General features: G+C 38.5%; 1 protein-coding gene and 1 long non-coding RNA gene across 2 annotated transcripts; both read right to left on the bottom strand.

Moving 5' to 3' along the window:
• Positions 1-285: 285 nt before the first annotated feature.
• On the bottom strand, positions 286-4,079 carry LOC121555854 (zinc finger protein 112-like; the record flags this gene model as incomplete). The annotated part of the gene is made up of 3 exons (XM_045213160.1): positions 3,597-4,079; positions 2,361-2,520; positions 286-722 (listed from the first exon to the last, which is right to left on the bottom strand). Coding segments are annotated over exons 1-3 (606 nt in total), but the record flags the coding sequence as incomplete, so codon positions are not given.
• A 2,524-nt stretch (positions 4,080-6,603) lies between these two features.
• On the bottom strand, positions 6,604-9,516 carry LOC121555885. Its single transcript, XR_006658197.1, has 3 exons — positions 9,326-9,516; positions 8,250-8,409; positions 6,604-6,643 (listed from the first exon to the last, which is right to left on the bottom strand). It is a non-coding gene; the product is annotated as an uncharacterized LOC121555885 (long non-coding RNA).
• Positions 9,517-14,018: the final 4,502 nt, after the last annotated feature.

Below are 14,018 nucleotides of genomic sequence, written 5' to 3'. Positions count from 1 at the left end.
TATGCGTTGGTGTGTAATCAGGGATCCTGAATGATTGAAGCTCTTCCCACACTGATCACAACTATAAGGCTTCTCTCCTGTGTGTATGTGTTGGTGTGCAGTCAGTTGTCCTGATTGATTGAAGCTCTTCCCACACTGATCACAACTATAAGGCTTCTCTCCTGTGTGTATGCGTTGGTGTATAGTCAGGTGTCCTGAATGATTGAAGCTCTTCTCACACTGATCACAGCTATAAGGCTTCTCTCCTGTGTGTATGCGTTGGTGTGTAGTCAGGTGTCCTGGTTGACTGAAGCTCTTCCCACACTGATCACAGCTATAAGGCTTCTCTCCTGTGTGTATGCGTTGGTGTGTAGTCAGGGCACCTGATAGAGCAAAGCCCTTCCCACACCATTCACAGCTATAAGGCCTCTCCCCTGTATGAATTCTTTGATGAAATGTTAAGGTTTTAGATGCACCGAAACTCTTCCCACACTGAGAGCAGTCGTACGGTGTCTCTCTAGTGTGAATCCGCTGGTGAATTATAAATTCCTTCTGTCTAGCAAAACCCTTCCCACAGTCAGAGCAGAAATGCTGAGGTTTCTTCCCTATACCTCTCTGCTGATGTTTCTTGAGGTGTTCTGATCTGGAGAGACTCTTCTCTGTCTTGTCAGCATCTTGAAGTTGTTGAGGCTCCCCAGATGATAAGCTCCTCCCACTGAGAGAGCAACGATTAGGGCTGTCCCCTGTGAAACAAAGACATTGAATAGCTAGGTTTTGCAAATATGGTCCATAAACAGATGGGTCGTTCCATGAAATGAATGCCTTTTGATATTTTTTCAATACAAATTGTGCACAAATATTGAATTTTAAAAATCTGTTATATTAAATAAAGTGCCCTTTAATACAGAACACATGGATAATACCATTAATCTGATTTTTAATATGAATAAAGACTTGCTAAAGTGACTAAATTCTGCATTTGGACACTTCCCACCGTAACCCTGTAACTTCTATAAATATTTTAACCCACCTTATACAATAACTTCTCCAAGTTTTACCATCATTGAGTACAGTTACATGTGCAGAATAATATGATTATTATGAATAGTCAATTAATATTGGAGTTTGATTTAAACGTTTACATACTATGAAAGAGGAACAATTTCCCTAATAATCCTATTTACATGGACACATCTGAAATCAGAGTACCTGATGGGACTTCACTAAATGCAGAAAATTGCCAATCAAAATCAACGTTCTACCACAGCGACCATGTTATTTTTTTGAAGCATATTTAATTCTGAGTTCGGACAAATAAAGTTTGTATGTGAAAACATTTTTAAGCTGCATACTTTCAGTTTTTCTTAACTCACTGCACTCGCACAAAAGAAGGACGCTTGCGCAACTTGTGCTAGCACATGCACAGATTAAATACACCGCTATAACTCTGATTTAAAGTGTTTACATGTCCTAATAATTCTAAAGATTGCTCAGAAACCAGGTGTTTTTAAAGGCTTATGCTTACTTCTGTTATGACCTTACACCAATTAAGATAAGCAGAGTAAGGTGTTTACATGACTAATGCCATACTCGGCCTACTGCCATAATCAGTTTAATAGGAAATGATTAGTGTGCATGTAAAGCCCTAGTTATTTGGTTACTTTGACAGACATTTCTGAACATTATTTATTTCATGTGATTAGTGATTAATTTACATATGTCCCTCATTTTAAGGTCAACCCTGTTACATGAACTGAACACTTGTTTTAAAATGGTGAAACTGTTGCTCATTTTTTTGTGGAAAAACAAACATTAAACATCTAATAGTCAAAACATAGAGTAAAAGCAGGTGAGCTGGTTCTACTCTTTTTGTCAATTTACTGGTGTTTTGTGGTGGAAAACTGAGCAAGTGAACACTTTTACCCATAAATTGTCATGGTAGAAATTGTTTAACAATTAAAGTTTTTTTGTGAAGCATGCATTAAATTTGCACTCCCTGTTGCACAATACTAGCTTTGATTACCCCTGTCATAAACGAATTTTTGGTTGCGTTAAAGGACTATTTTACCAATGTAAATTTGTGGTTGTGTTGTTTTCAGTAGTCCCCAGTTACAGTCAACCCTGTTACTTTATTTGGCACATAGGCACTTACTACAGTATTTATTTGTTTGAGATGGGAAAACTTGTTTTTTATTAAGTTGAACATGTGCTCTTTATGACAGAATGTTAAAATTATGTGAAATCAATGTTTTTTTGTTTTTTTACCAAGTTACACCTCTTAAAATTGGGTGGAATGACCAGATATTTTCATCAATATATAAGTAAGCAATTAATTGTTACAGAAGCAGATTGTAGACTTATCTACACACCATGGTTCTTACTTAATGAAATCGAATCTCCATGTTCCTCTTCTCCTTCTCCTCTCTCAGTTCCACTCTGCCCCGGTGTTTTCCTGCAGTCGACCAGACCCAGCAGTAAAGTACCGGGAGGCGGTCGACCTGGGGACTCCTGGAGGGTGGAGGGGGAGGGGCTAGATTTGTCCTGTTGGCCGCAAGAAGTATTGTACATAGATTAACATTAAACCAAATATTTTATTAATTTAGTCTAAACTAAAGTCTGTAGCTCAGCTGGTAGAGCACGGCACTTGTAACGCCAAGGTAGTGGGTTCGATCCCCGGGACCACCCATACACAAAAAATGTATGCACGCATGACTGTAAGTCGCTTTGGATAAAAGCGTCTGCTAAATGGCATATTATTATTATTATTATAAACCTCTGATTGAGTTGGGTGCATCCCTCAAATATCTCCTTATTCCTGAAATGTTCAACCCACAAATCTAAGAGTATTGAAATGGTGGAGGCATGGGCTAGTTTCCACAATATTTCTTATACCAGTCATTTCCTTTCAAATAGCGAGGAAGAGGCGAAGCGAGAGGGATAACTGGGCCCCAAATCTGGTTTCTGGCTCATTTGATCGATTATAAATGTCGTAACGATTAGGTTGTTAGGAGTGTATTGGTAAAAGTAGGACACTTTATATGAGAGTAGTGCCTGGCCGTCACTAGTTACCACAAACAAAGTCATAAACCACGCCCATTTCTACAATTGATCTTATTAAAATATGATTTTAACCCTAACCTTAACCAGACTTCTGACTTTAAGCCTAACCCTAAATAAAATAAAAATACGATAGACAATTGACTTTGTGGCTGTGGTAGCTAGTGGAAACACGCATATCTGCCCTCTCATTGGCTATAATGGTCCCACCTGATCTGGCCTCTTCCCGATAGCCTTCAATTTTGGAAGACATTTGTTTTCTTTGTTAGAGCGGCCACTTAAGTATCTGGTCAAATAATGGAAAATCTGTTCGAAATCAGTGAAGGAATGGGAACATGTGCACACTTTAGGAGGAAGGAGAGATAATTAGGTAATAGTCACAGATTCCTAAACATGATAAAGTAGTAAAAAATCCCAACAAGTTTTACCGTTATGTTTTTTTTTTGTCCAGCCCTTTAAACCGAACACAGGAATGTGGAGGATCAAAGATGATGAAAACTAGGCCTAGACATTTTATACAGCACAGCAGACCTATACTGTTAAAAGGAAACCAGACTTACCGGATCCATCGTGGAAGCTATTGTTTCTTACTAAGACAAGAAATATGTAGGCTACAGTACAGTTACTATGTTGTCACAGTGTTCAGATAAGGGTTAGGGGGTTGCCGGGAGAGAATTCCAGTCTCAAGGCTGCAGCTGATGTTAGCCCTAGACTAGAGCAATCGAACATAAATTTAAATACCAAAACTGAATTATGTTATGGCAACACAACGTCTCACATCTCATGTAGGCTAATCTTACTTCAGAAAGTTCCTGGATAAGATTTTATCTGATCTATAAAAGTCGAGTAAAGTCAACAAAACGTTCAACAACACCCCTTTTACTAAGAATCCTTTTGTCTGCTATCATCTACTTTTACCTGACAGCAACTTGGAACAGAGTTTTATTTGTGTCCAGATGTTCTCAAGGCTATTGTTGCATCTCCCTTCCTGCAGCCTTAGAAACATAAAGATAGACAACAAACACACTTTATAACTGGTGAAAAACTACACCCGATACTTCAATTAAGCATGAAAAAGCACTTATTATAACAGATGTGTAGCAATGTAAGACACGTGTTTCTCTGCTGATTGTTTTAAAGCTGTTTTATTCTCAGGACCATGACTATAACATTAAGTGTTGGGACACAGGGCAACAACATATCCTGGTCTCTTCTACATAATACATATTTTAAAAAATGAATATGCAATCAGCAATGTAAAACAAAACAAGAAAACATGAAACCATATTCCAGATGTATGTTTTACAATGACATTAACATGCAAGCATGCGTTCGTCGTAACAATTCACCAATAAAAAGTAGAATGATAAGGTATAAGATATTATCAAGTGTATTTCCAGAGTAAAGAGAGAGAAGTTTGGTAGGAGATCTTACTGGCTGTGAGAAAACAGAAGAGTGTGAGGTCTGTGGTTGACATGACCTATAAATACTGATGGGCAGAGCTTGCTTCCTGCCCCCATGGTGCCTCTTCCAAACGATTCACAATAAAAATGTGTGAACATCTTTTTGGAATACACCTAATATAGAATAATGAAAGTGTAAAGATTTCCCTTTTAAAATATGTTAAAATAAATGCAACAACATAATTTGACCACACTAATAGGCCTATGGCTTCTGTACATCCATGTCCCATCAGCTACACTAAAACCTGGTGAAGGGTTTAACAATAAATATGTGAACATATCTTAGGAGAAAACAAACTATACAAGAGGCCTATGCTCCTTGTAAAAAATAGATTATTATTATAGATTAAAAATATATATATATATAATGAATGTGATAATCAGACGTTGTTGAGCAGATAATGGATTGAATTTATTGATCTGTTGAATACATGAACACACACTTAGTATTGTTGAAACATTATTGTACATTATACAATTATTTAATGGATAATAGGAGTTAATGAAATAAGATACAGCTCTGAACACCCCCACCCCACAACACACACACACAAACTTCCTACTCTGAGACGCTTGATACATATGGATCCAGAGCTGCATATTATGCTACACAGGTTACCATGGTAATCATACCTAGTAAACTGTTAGAGAATGGGAGATAGATGACTCTTTACCAGATGTTTTCTATTGAAACTTTATTTAGGGATCTGGAACCGGTGCCGGAGAGGAGGGAGATGAAAGACGACAAGTTTGTGCTTTCTGGTGTTTTTTCAGTGACCCTGAATGAGCAAAGCTCTTTCCACATAGACAGGAGTAAGGTTTCTCTCCAGTGTGTATGCGTTGGTGTCTAGTCACGTCTCCTGATTGATTGAAGCTCTTCCCACACTGATCACAGCAATAAGGCTTGTCTCCTGTGTGTATGCGCTGGTGAGCAGTCAGGTGTCCTGACTTCCTGAAGCTCTTCCCACACTGATCACAGCTATAAGGCTTCTCTCCTGTGTGTATGAGTTGGTGTGTAGTCAGGTGTCCTGAATGATTGAAGCTCTTCCCACATTTATCACAGCTATAAGGCTTTTCTCCTGTGTGTATGCGCTGGTGTGCAGTCAGGTGTCCTGACTTCCTGAAGCTCTTCCCACACTGATCACAGCTATAAGGCTTCTCTCCTGTGTGTATGAGTTGATGTGCAGACAGGTCTCCTGATTGATTGAAGCTCTTCCCACACTGATCACAGCTATAAGGCTTCTCTCCTGTGTGTATGCGCTGGTGTGCAGTCAGGTGTCCTGACTTCCTGAAGCTTTTCCCACACTGATCACAGCTATAAGGCTTCTCTCCTGTGTGAATGCGTTGGTGTGTAGTCAGGTGTCCTGAATGATTGAAGCTCTTCCCACACTGATCACAGCTGTAAGGCTTCTCTCCTGTGTGTATGCGTTGGTGTGTAATCAGGGATCCTGAATCATTGAAGCTCTTCCCACACTGATCACAGCTATAAGGCTTCTCTCCTGTGTGTATGCGTTGGTGTATAGTAAGGTGTCCTGATTGATTGAAGCGCTTCCCACACTGATCACAGCTATAAGGCTTCTGTCCTGTGTGTATGCGCTGGTGTCTAGTCAGACTTCCTAAATCCATGAAGCTCTTCCCACACTGATCACAGCTATAAGGCTTCTCTCCTGTGTGAATGCGTTGGTGTGTAGTCATGTGTCCTGAATGATTGAAGCTCTTCCCACACTGATCACAGCTATAAGGCTTCTCTCCTGTGTGTATGCGTTGGTGTTTAATTAGGGCTCCTGAATGACTGAAGCTCTTCCCACACTGATCACAGCAATAAGGCTTCTCTCCTGTGTGTACGTGTTGGTGTTTAGTCAGGGCTCCTGATTGATTGAAGCATTTCCCACATTCAATGCAGGAGTAAGGTTTCTCCTCTGTATGAAATCTCTGATGAGATTTTAAGGTTTTAAATGTAGCAAAACTCACCCCACACTGATAGCAGCAATGATGAGGTTTCTTCCCTATACGTCTCTGCTGGTGTTTCTTGAGGTGTTCTGATCTGGAGAGACTCTTCTCTTTCTTGTCAGCATCATGATGTTGTTGAGGCTCCTCAGATGATAAGCCCCTCCCACTGAGAGAGCAACGATTAGGGCTGTCCCCTGTGAAACAAAGACATTGAATAGTTAGGTTTTGCAGATATGGGTCCATAAACAGATGGGTCGTCCCATTGTGCACCAATATTGAATTTTAAAAATCTGTTATATTAAATAAAGTGCCATTTAATAAAGAACACATGGAGAATACCATTAATCAGATTTTTTATATGAATAAAGACTTGCTAAAGTGACTAAATTCTGCATTTGGACAACTCCTGCCGTCAACCCTGTAACTTTTAGAAAGATTTTAACCCACCTAATACAATAATTTCTCAAAGTTTTACCATAATTGAGTACAGTTACATGCACAGAATAATATGATTATTTTGAATAGTCAATTAGTATAAGAGTTTGATTTAAACGTTGACATGCTTTGAAAGATTAACAATTTCCCTAATAATCCTGTTTACATGGACACATCTGAAATCAGGCTACCTGATGGGACTTTGATAAATGCAAAAAATTGACAATCAAAATAAACGTTCTACCACAGCGACCATGTCATTTTTTTTTAAGCATATTTAATTCTGAGTTCGGACAAATAAAGTTTGTATGTGAAAACTATTTCTAAGTTGCATAATTTCAGTTTTTCTGAACTCACTGCACTCGATCAAAAGAAGTTAGCTTGCGCCGCTTGTGCTAGCACATGCACAGATTAAATACATCGCTATAACTCTGATAAACGTGTTTACATGTCCTAATAATTCTAAAGATTGCTCAGAAAACCAGGTGTTTTTAAAGGGTTATGCTTACTTTGGTTATGACCTTGGGCCAATTAATATAAGCAGATTAATGTGTTTACATGACTAATGCCATACTCTGCCTACTGCCATAATCAGTTTAATAGGAAATTAGTAGTGTGAATGTAAAGCCCTAGTTATTTGGTTACTTTGACAGTCATTTCAGAACATTTTTAATGTAATGTTTTAGTGATTAATTTACCTCTGTGCCTCATTTTAATGTCAACCCTGTTACATGAACTGAACTCTAGTTTTAATACGGTGAAACTGTTCCTTATTTTTTGGGGCAAAACAAACATTAAACATCTAATAGTCAAATCATAGAGTAAAAGCAGTTGAGCTGGTTCTAATCTTTTTGTCAATTCTCTGGTGTTTTGTGGTGGAAAACTGGGCAAGTGAACACTTTTACCCATAAATTGACATGGTAGAAAAGCTTTAACAATTCAAGTTTGTTGTGAAGCTTGCATTAAATTGCAACTCCCTGTTGCACAATACTAGCTTCAATTACCCCTGTCATAAGCACATTTGTGGCTGATAGGACTATTTTACCAATGTAATGTAAACTAGAGGTTTTGTGGTTTTAGTAGTCCCCTGTTACAGTCAACCCTGATACTTTATTTGGCACATAGGCACTTACTATAGTATTTTATTTATTTATTTAACCTCTTGAGATGGAAAAACATGTTTATTATGAAGTTGAACATGTGCTCTTTATGACAATGTTAAAATTATGTTAAATCAAACGTTTCTTTTTACCAAGTTACACTTCTTAAAACTGGGAACGACCAGATATTTTCATCAATATATAATTAAGCAATTAATTGTTACAGAAGCAGACTGTAGTCTAATCCATACACCATGGTTCTTACTTAATGAAATCAAATCTCCATGTTCCTCTTCTCCTTTTCCTCTCTCAGTTTCACTCTGCCCCGGTGTTTTCCTGCAGTTGACCAGACCCAGCAGTAAAGTACCGGGAGGCGGTCGACCTGGGGACTCCTGGAGGGTGGAGGGGGGCGGGCTAGATTTGTCCTGTTGGCCGCAAGAAGTATTCTACATAGATTAACATTAAAACAAATATTTTATTAATTTAGTCTAAACCTCTGATTGATTTGGGTGCATCCCTTGAATATCTCCTTATTCCTGAAATGTTCAATCGTTCAACCCACAAATCTAAGAGTATTGAAATGGTGGAGGTATGGGCTAGTTTCCACCATATTTCTTATACCAGTCATTTCCTTTCAAACTTTGAGGAAGAGGCGAAGCGAGAGGTATAACTGGGCCCCAAATCTGGCTTCTGGCTTATTTGATCGAATATAAATTTCGTAACGATTAGGTTGTTATGAGTGTATTGGTAAAAGTAGGACACTTTATATGAGAGTAGTGCCTGGTCGTTCCTAGTTACCACAAACAAAGTCATAAACCACACCCATTTCTACAATTGATCTTATTAAAATATGATTTTAACCCTAACCTTAATCAGACTTCTAACTTTAAGCCTAACCCTAAATAAATAATAATACGATATAGACGATTGACTTTGTGGCTGTGGTAACTAGTGGAAACACGCATATCTGCCCTCTCATTGGTTATAATGGTCCCACCTGATCTGGCCTCTTCCCGATAGCCTTCCATTTTGGAAGATATTTATGTTCTTTGTTAGAGCAGCCACTTAAGTATCTGGTCAAATAATGGGAAATCTGTTTCGAAATCAGTGAAGGAATGTGAACATGTGCACACTTTGGGAGGAAGGTGTGATAATTAGGTCATAGTCACAGATTCCTAAACATGATAAAGTAGTAGGCTACTTTGTTTGAAGGAAAAAAATGTTTTTGTCCAGCCCTTTAAATCGAACACAGGAATGTGGAGGATCAAAGATGATGAAAACTAGGCCTAGACATTTTAAACAGCACAGCAGCCTATACTGTTAAAAGGAAACCAGACTTACCGGATCCATTGTGGAAGCTATTGTTTCTTCAGCGTTTCTTACTAAGACAAGAAATGTGTGCGCTGCAGTAAAGTGACTTTGTTGTCACAGCGTTCAGATAAGGATTAGGGGGTTGCATGGAGAGAATTCCAGTCTCAAGGCTGCAACTGATACACCCATAGACTAGAGCAATCAAACATCTATTTAAATATCAAAACTGAATTATGTTATGGCAACACAACGTCTCACATCTCATGTAGGCTAATCTTACTTCAGAAAGTTCCTTGATAAGATTTGACCTGATCTAGAAAAGTCGAGTAAGGTCAACAAAACCCCTTTCACTAAGCATCCTGTTGTCTGCTATCGTCTACTTTTACCTGACAGCAACTTGGAACAGAGTTCTATATTAGTCCAGATGTTCTCAAGGCTATTGTTGCATCTCCCTCCCTTCAGCCTTAGAAACATAAAGATAGACAACAAACACACTTTATAACTGGTGAAAAACTACACCTGATACTTCAATTAAGCAGGAAAAAGCACTTATTATAACAGATGTGTAGCACTGTAAGTAACGTGTTTCTCTGTTGATTATTTTAAACCTGTTTTATTCTCAGGACCATGACTATAACATTGAGTGTTGGGACACGGCAACAACATATCCTGGTCTCTTCTACATAATACAACTAAACATTTAAAAAATACATTTTTTTAAATGAATATGCAATCAGCAATGAAAAACAAAACATGAAACCCATTCCAGATGTAGGTTTTACAATGACATTTACATGCAAGCATGCGTTCGTTGTAAACAAATCCCCAATAAAAAGTAGAATGGTAAGGTTTAAGATATTATCAAGTATATTTCCAGAGTGAAGAGAGAGAAGTTTGGTAGGAGATCTTACTGGCTGTGAGAAAACAGAAGATAGTGAGGTCTGTGGTTGACATGACCTATAAATACTGATGGGCAGAGCTGGCTTCCTGCCCCCATTTTTTGTAGGTTCTGGATTTATTAAACAATAGGTTTATATTTTTGATAAATCAATGCAACAGGTTGCAATAATTACATGACCGGAAAGGGGTTATAGGTTTATATTAGAAGGAGTAGTCAACTTAATGAAACATGGGATTATCTGATGTGTTTTGAGTAGGATTATTTCTTGTAGGATTGGTGGAAGTACCCTACAGTGTGTATGTTAAGGAAGACGTAGAAGATCACATCTTAAACAACTTTTTAATAGATGCTTGGGATTAAATATCACTGATTCTTTATGTGTAGTAATTGATTATGTTGGCGGATTACTAAAATATTACATTTAGAGGAGTGACAGGAACAATCTAAGGGGAAACAGATATTATCTATGTCGTTGGACAGTGATCCAGTAACGATACCATGATAATTTGATATGGGATCAAATGGAGCCGATTTGGGGGTTGAATAATCATTGTGAGAATTACAGAGAATGAAGTCTAAAGGGTAATCAATTAAGAAATACTCATTGTAAACTCAGAGAACCTTGAGTGGTTTTCATCTTTTGAGAGAGTTTATGTCATCTTCTTCTGGAGTAGTCACGAGGAATTAATTTCAAACAAATGATTAATGAGTTAAGGGAAGACAGTGGAATTATCATTGCCATGCTTGTTGATGAGTAATTTGTTAACTTTATTTTGTGTGATTTGATCACCCACACTGGAAAACCGAGTGACATAGGATGATGAATTTAAGGTAATTTATTATACCGAGTTGAGGGTCATTTATAATACTGATAATTATGAAGAAGTTTATAATTTGGCAATAGTCCTATATATGATTTGGACCATGATATGGACAGAGTGAGAGCGCTAGTCCTGAATGAGGGACACCTGTCGCTAGTCAATTTTACTATTCCTTGAATTACCTTATGGGATACAATTAAGTTAAGGTATTATCAAAGGTTGTCATTTTAATTTCATTTATTATTTTGGTTTAACAGGCAATGTTGTTGTTTTATTTTTGGAACGCATGAATCAAATTGTGAGTCGTGTCAAAAGGGGGGAAGTACTGGTCGCATGGGGCTTTTTGGTAAATATGCAAACTGTATTAAGAATATGAGCAGTAGTAATTAATGTGTTATGGTTAGATCAAATGTTTTAGGTGCAAGTTTATTTGTGGTAGGAGGCAGGGTGTAGAGGAGGCCTGTCTCTGAAACTAGTGACATATAAGATGCAAGAATGAGCACTTCCTAATCTCAAGGCTTCTCTTGACTGATAAGAAGACAGGGTATAGTACAGGGGTGTCAAACGTACGGCCCGCGGGCCGGAACAGGCCCGCAAACGGGTTTAATCCGGCCCGCGAGATGATTTTGAACCTCAAGAGGTTAAAACATTATTTAATTTTTTTTGTAAAGTATAAAAATGCGCTGCAATTTTTCTATAAAATAAACTGCTGTTCCAATTGCGTCCACTGGATGGCGCAATAGCAATTGTGTTAAGCAAGCAAACTGTTTATACCGGGGCAGAGCAAGTAGGTCAAGCACGTGCAGCCAATGAGCTACTTTGTTTTGCCCGCGATATTTATTACGGCTTCTACTTTTAACATTATGTGCTTTGGCACCCTCATTGCCCCAATATGTCTCTGTCAAAAAAGAGAAAAGTGGACGCAGAGTGCAGAGTGTTCCAAGAAAAATGGTCATCCTATTTATTCACGGAATTGAATGGGAAAGCTGTATGTTTGGTGTGTTCAGAGCATGTTGCAGTGCTGAAAGAATATAACCTTCGTCGCCACTATGTGAGTCTTCATGCCGACAAATATGACAACTTTCAAGGACAGCGGAGATGAGAGAAGGTTAATGAACTGTTGGCGGGTCTGAAGAAACAGCAGTCTGTGTTTACTCACAGCCGAGACATCAGTGATGCTGCAGTGAAAGCTAGCTACCTCATTGCTAATGAAATCGCAGTGGCTTCAAAACCATTTAGTGAGGGTGAATTTGTAAAAACATGCATGATGAAGGCAGCGGAGATTGTGTGCCCTGAAAAGCGGCAGGCTTTTGCAAATATCAGCCTGACAAGAAACACAGTTGCAGACAGGATTTCCGATCTTTCAGTGGATTTGGACAGCCAGTTGAAGCAAAAAGTAAAGTCATTTATTGCGTTTTCGGTTGCAATTGATGAAAGCACGAACATTACAGATGTTGCACAACTGGCCATTTTCATCCGCGGAGTTGATGACACATTGACCGTCACCGAGGAGTTCGTGGAGTTGGTGCCGATGACAGATACAACGACAGCAGCTGATATTTTTACCGCACTCGTCGGCGCGCTGGACAGGGTCGGAGTGGACTGGTCCCGCGCTGTCAGCCTGGCTACAGATGGTGCGCCCTCAATGATCGGGAAAAAAGTAGGCGTTGTGACAAAGTTCAGAGAGAAAGTGCAATCTGCAAATGGAGGACGTGATTTTTGGACTTTTCACTGTATTTTGCACCAGGAGGCTGTGTTGCAAGTCATTAAAGATGGATAACGTCATGAAGGTGGTCATCCAAACTGTTAATTTCATCCGATCCAGAAGCCTGAATCACCGTCAGTTTGACAGCCTTCTCAGAGAGAAAGACCACATCTATGGCCTGCCATACCACACTGAGGTAAGATGGTTAAGCCGAGGTGCTGTGTTGAGGCGTTTCTTTGATTTACGAGAAGAAATTGAACAGTTCATGGAAGAAAAGGGCAAACCAGTGTTAGAATTTCATTCCGCAGAATGGATGCAGGACCTTGCATTTATCGTGGATGTTATAGAGCACCTGAATAACTTGAACAAACAGCTGCAAGGGCGCAACAAAGTTGTCACGCAGTATTATGACAGCATACGTTCTTTCAAGTTGAAGCTGTCATTGTGGGAGACGCAACTTGCCGGTGGTGATGCAGCTCACTTCCCCTGTCTGAAAAATTTGTGCGCGACCCAACATGTGGCAGACATGAAGCGGTTCAAAGATAAAATAACGGGACTGTTACGGGAGTTTGAGCAACGCTTTCAGATTTATGTTTATGTTTTTATGTTGATGTGCTATTGTTTTTAATTTATTTTATTTGTATATTTAACCTATTCTTGACTCTGTGGTTCTTGCACTTGTTTGGGGAACAGGATTTCATTATTTTTATCTACATTTCTGCCTGAGAAATGACACCCTGATATAGTTTTGTGATCTGTGATATACTTCTGTGAATCACTGAGGCATTGTGTGTTTGTGTGTTCTTTGTCCTCAGAACTTTCAAATAACTTGAGGTGTTTTATGATTAATAGTGATGTTGTGCTTTTGGACACTATCCTCAGGCTCCAGCTTTATGTTTATATGTTTTTATGTTGATGTGCTATTGTTTTTAATTGTTTTTATTTTATTTGTATATTTAACCTATTCTTGACTCTGTGGTTCTTGCACTTGTTTGGGGAACAGGATTTCATTATTTTTATCTACATTTCTGCCTGAGAAATGACACCCTGATATAGTTCTGTGATCTGTGAAACAGTTCTGTTAATCACTGAGGCATTGTGTGTTTGTGTGTTCTTTTTCTTTAGAATTTTCAAATAAACTTGTCGTGTTTTATGATTAATAGTGATGTTGTGCTTGTACTATTTTGGACACACTGTCCTCAGGCTCCAGCTTTATGTTGTATGTTGATCGTATTAAAACAAAGAAAACAATCTGAAGTTGTTGTTTTTAAGTTATATATACCATGATTTTTCCGG

This window comes from Coregonus clupeaformis, unplaced genomic scaffold, assembly GCF_020615455.1.
Source record: "Coregonus clupeaformis isolate EN_2021a unplaced genomic scaffold, ASM2061545v1 scaf0083, whole genome shotgun sequence".
NCBI lineage: Eukaryota > Metazoa > Chordata > Actinopteri > Salmoniformes > Salmonidae > Coregonus > Coregonus clupeaformis.
The sequence above is the reverse complement of the archived record's forward strand: the minus strand, read 5'-3'. Positions and strand labels throughout refer to the sequence as shown.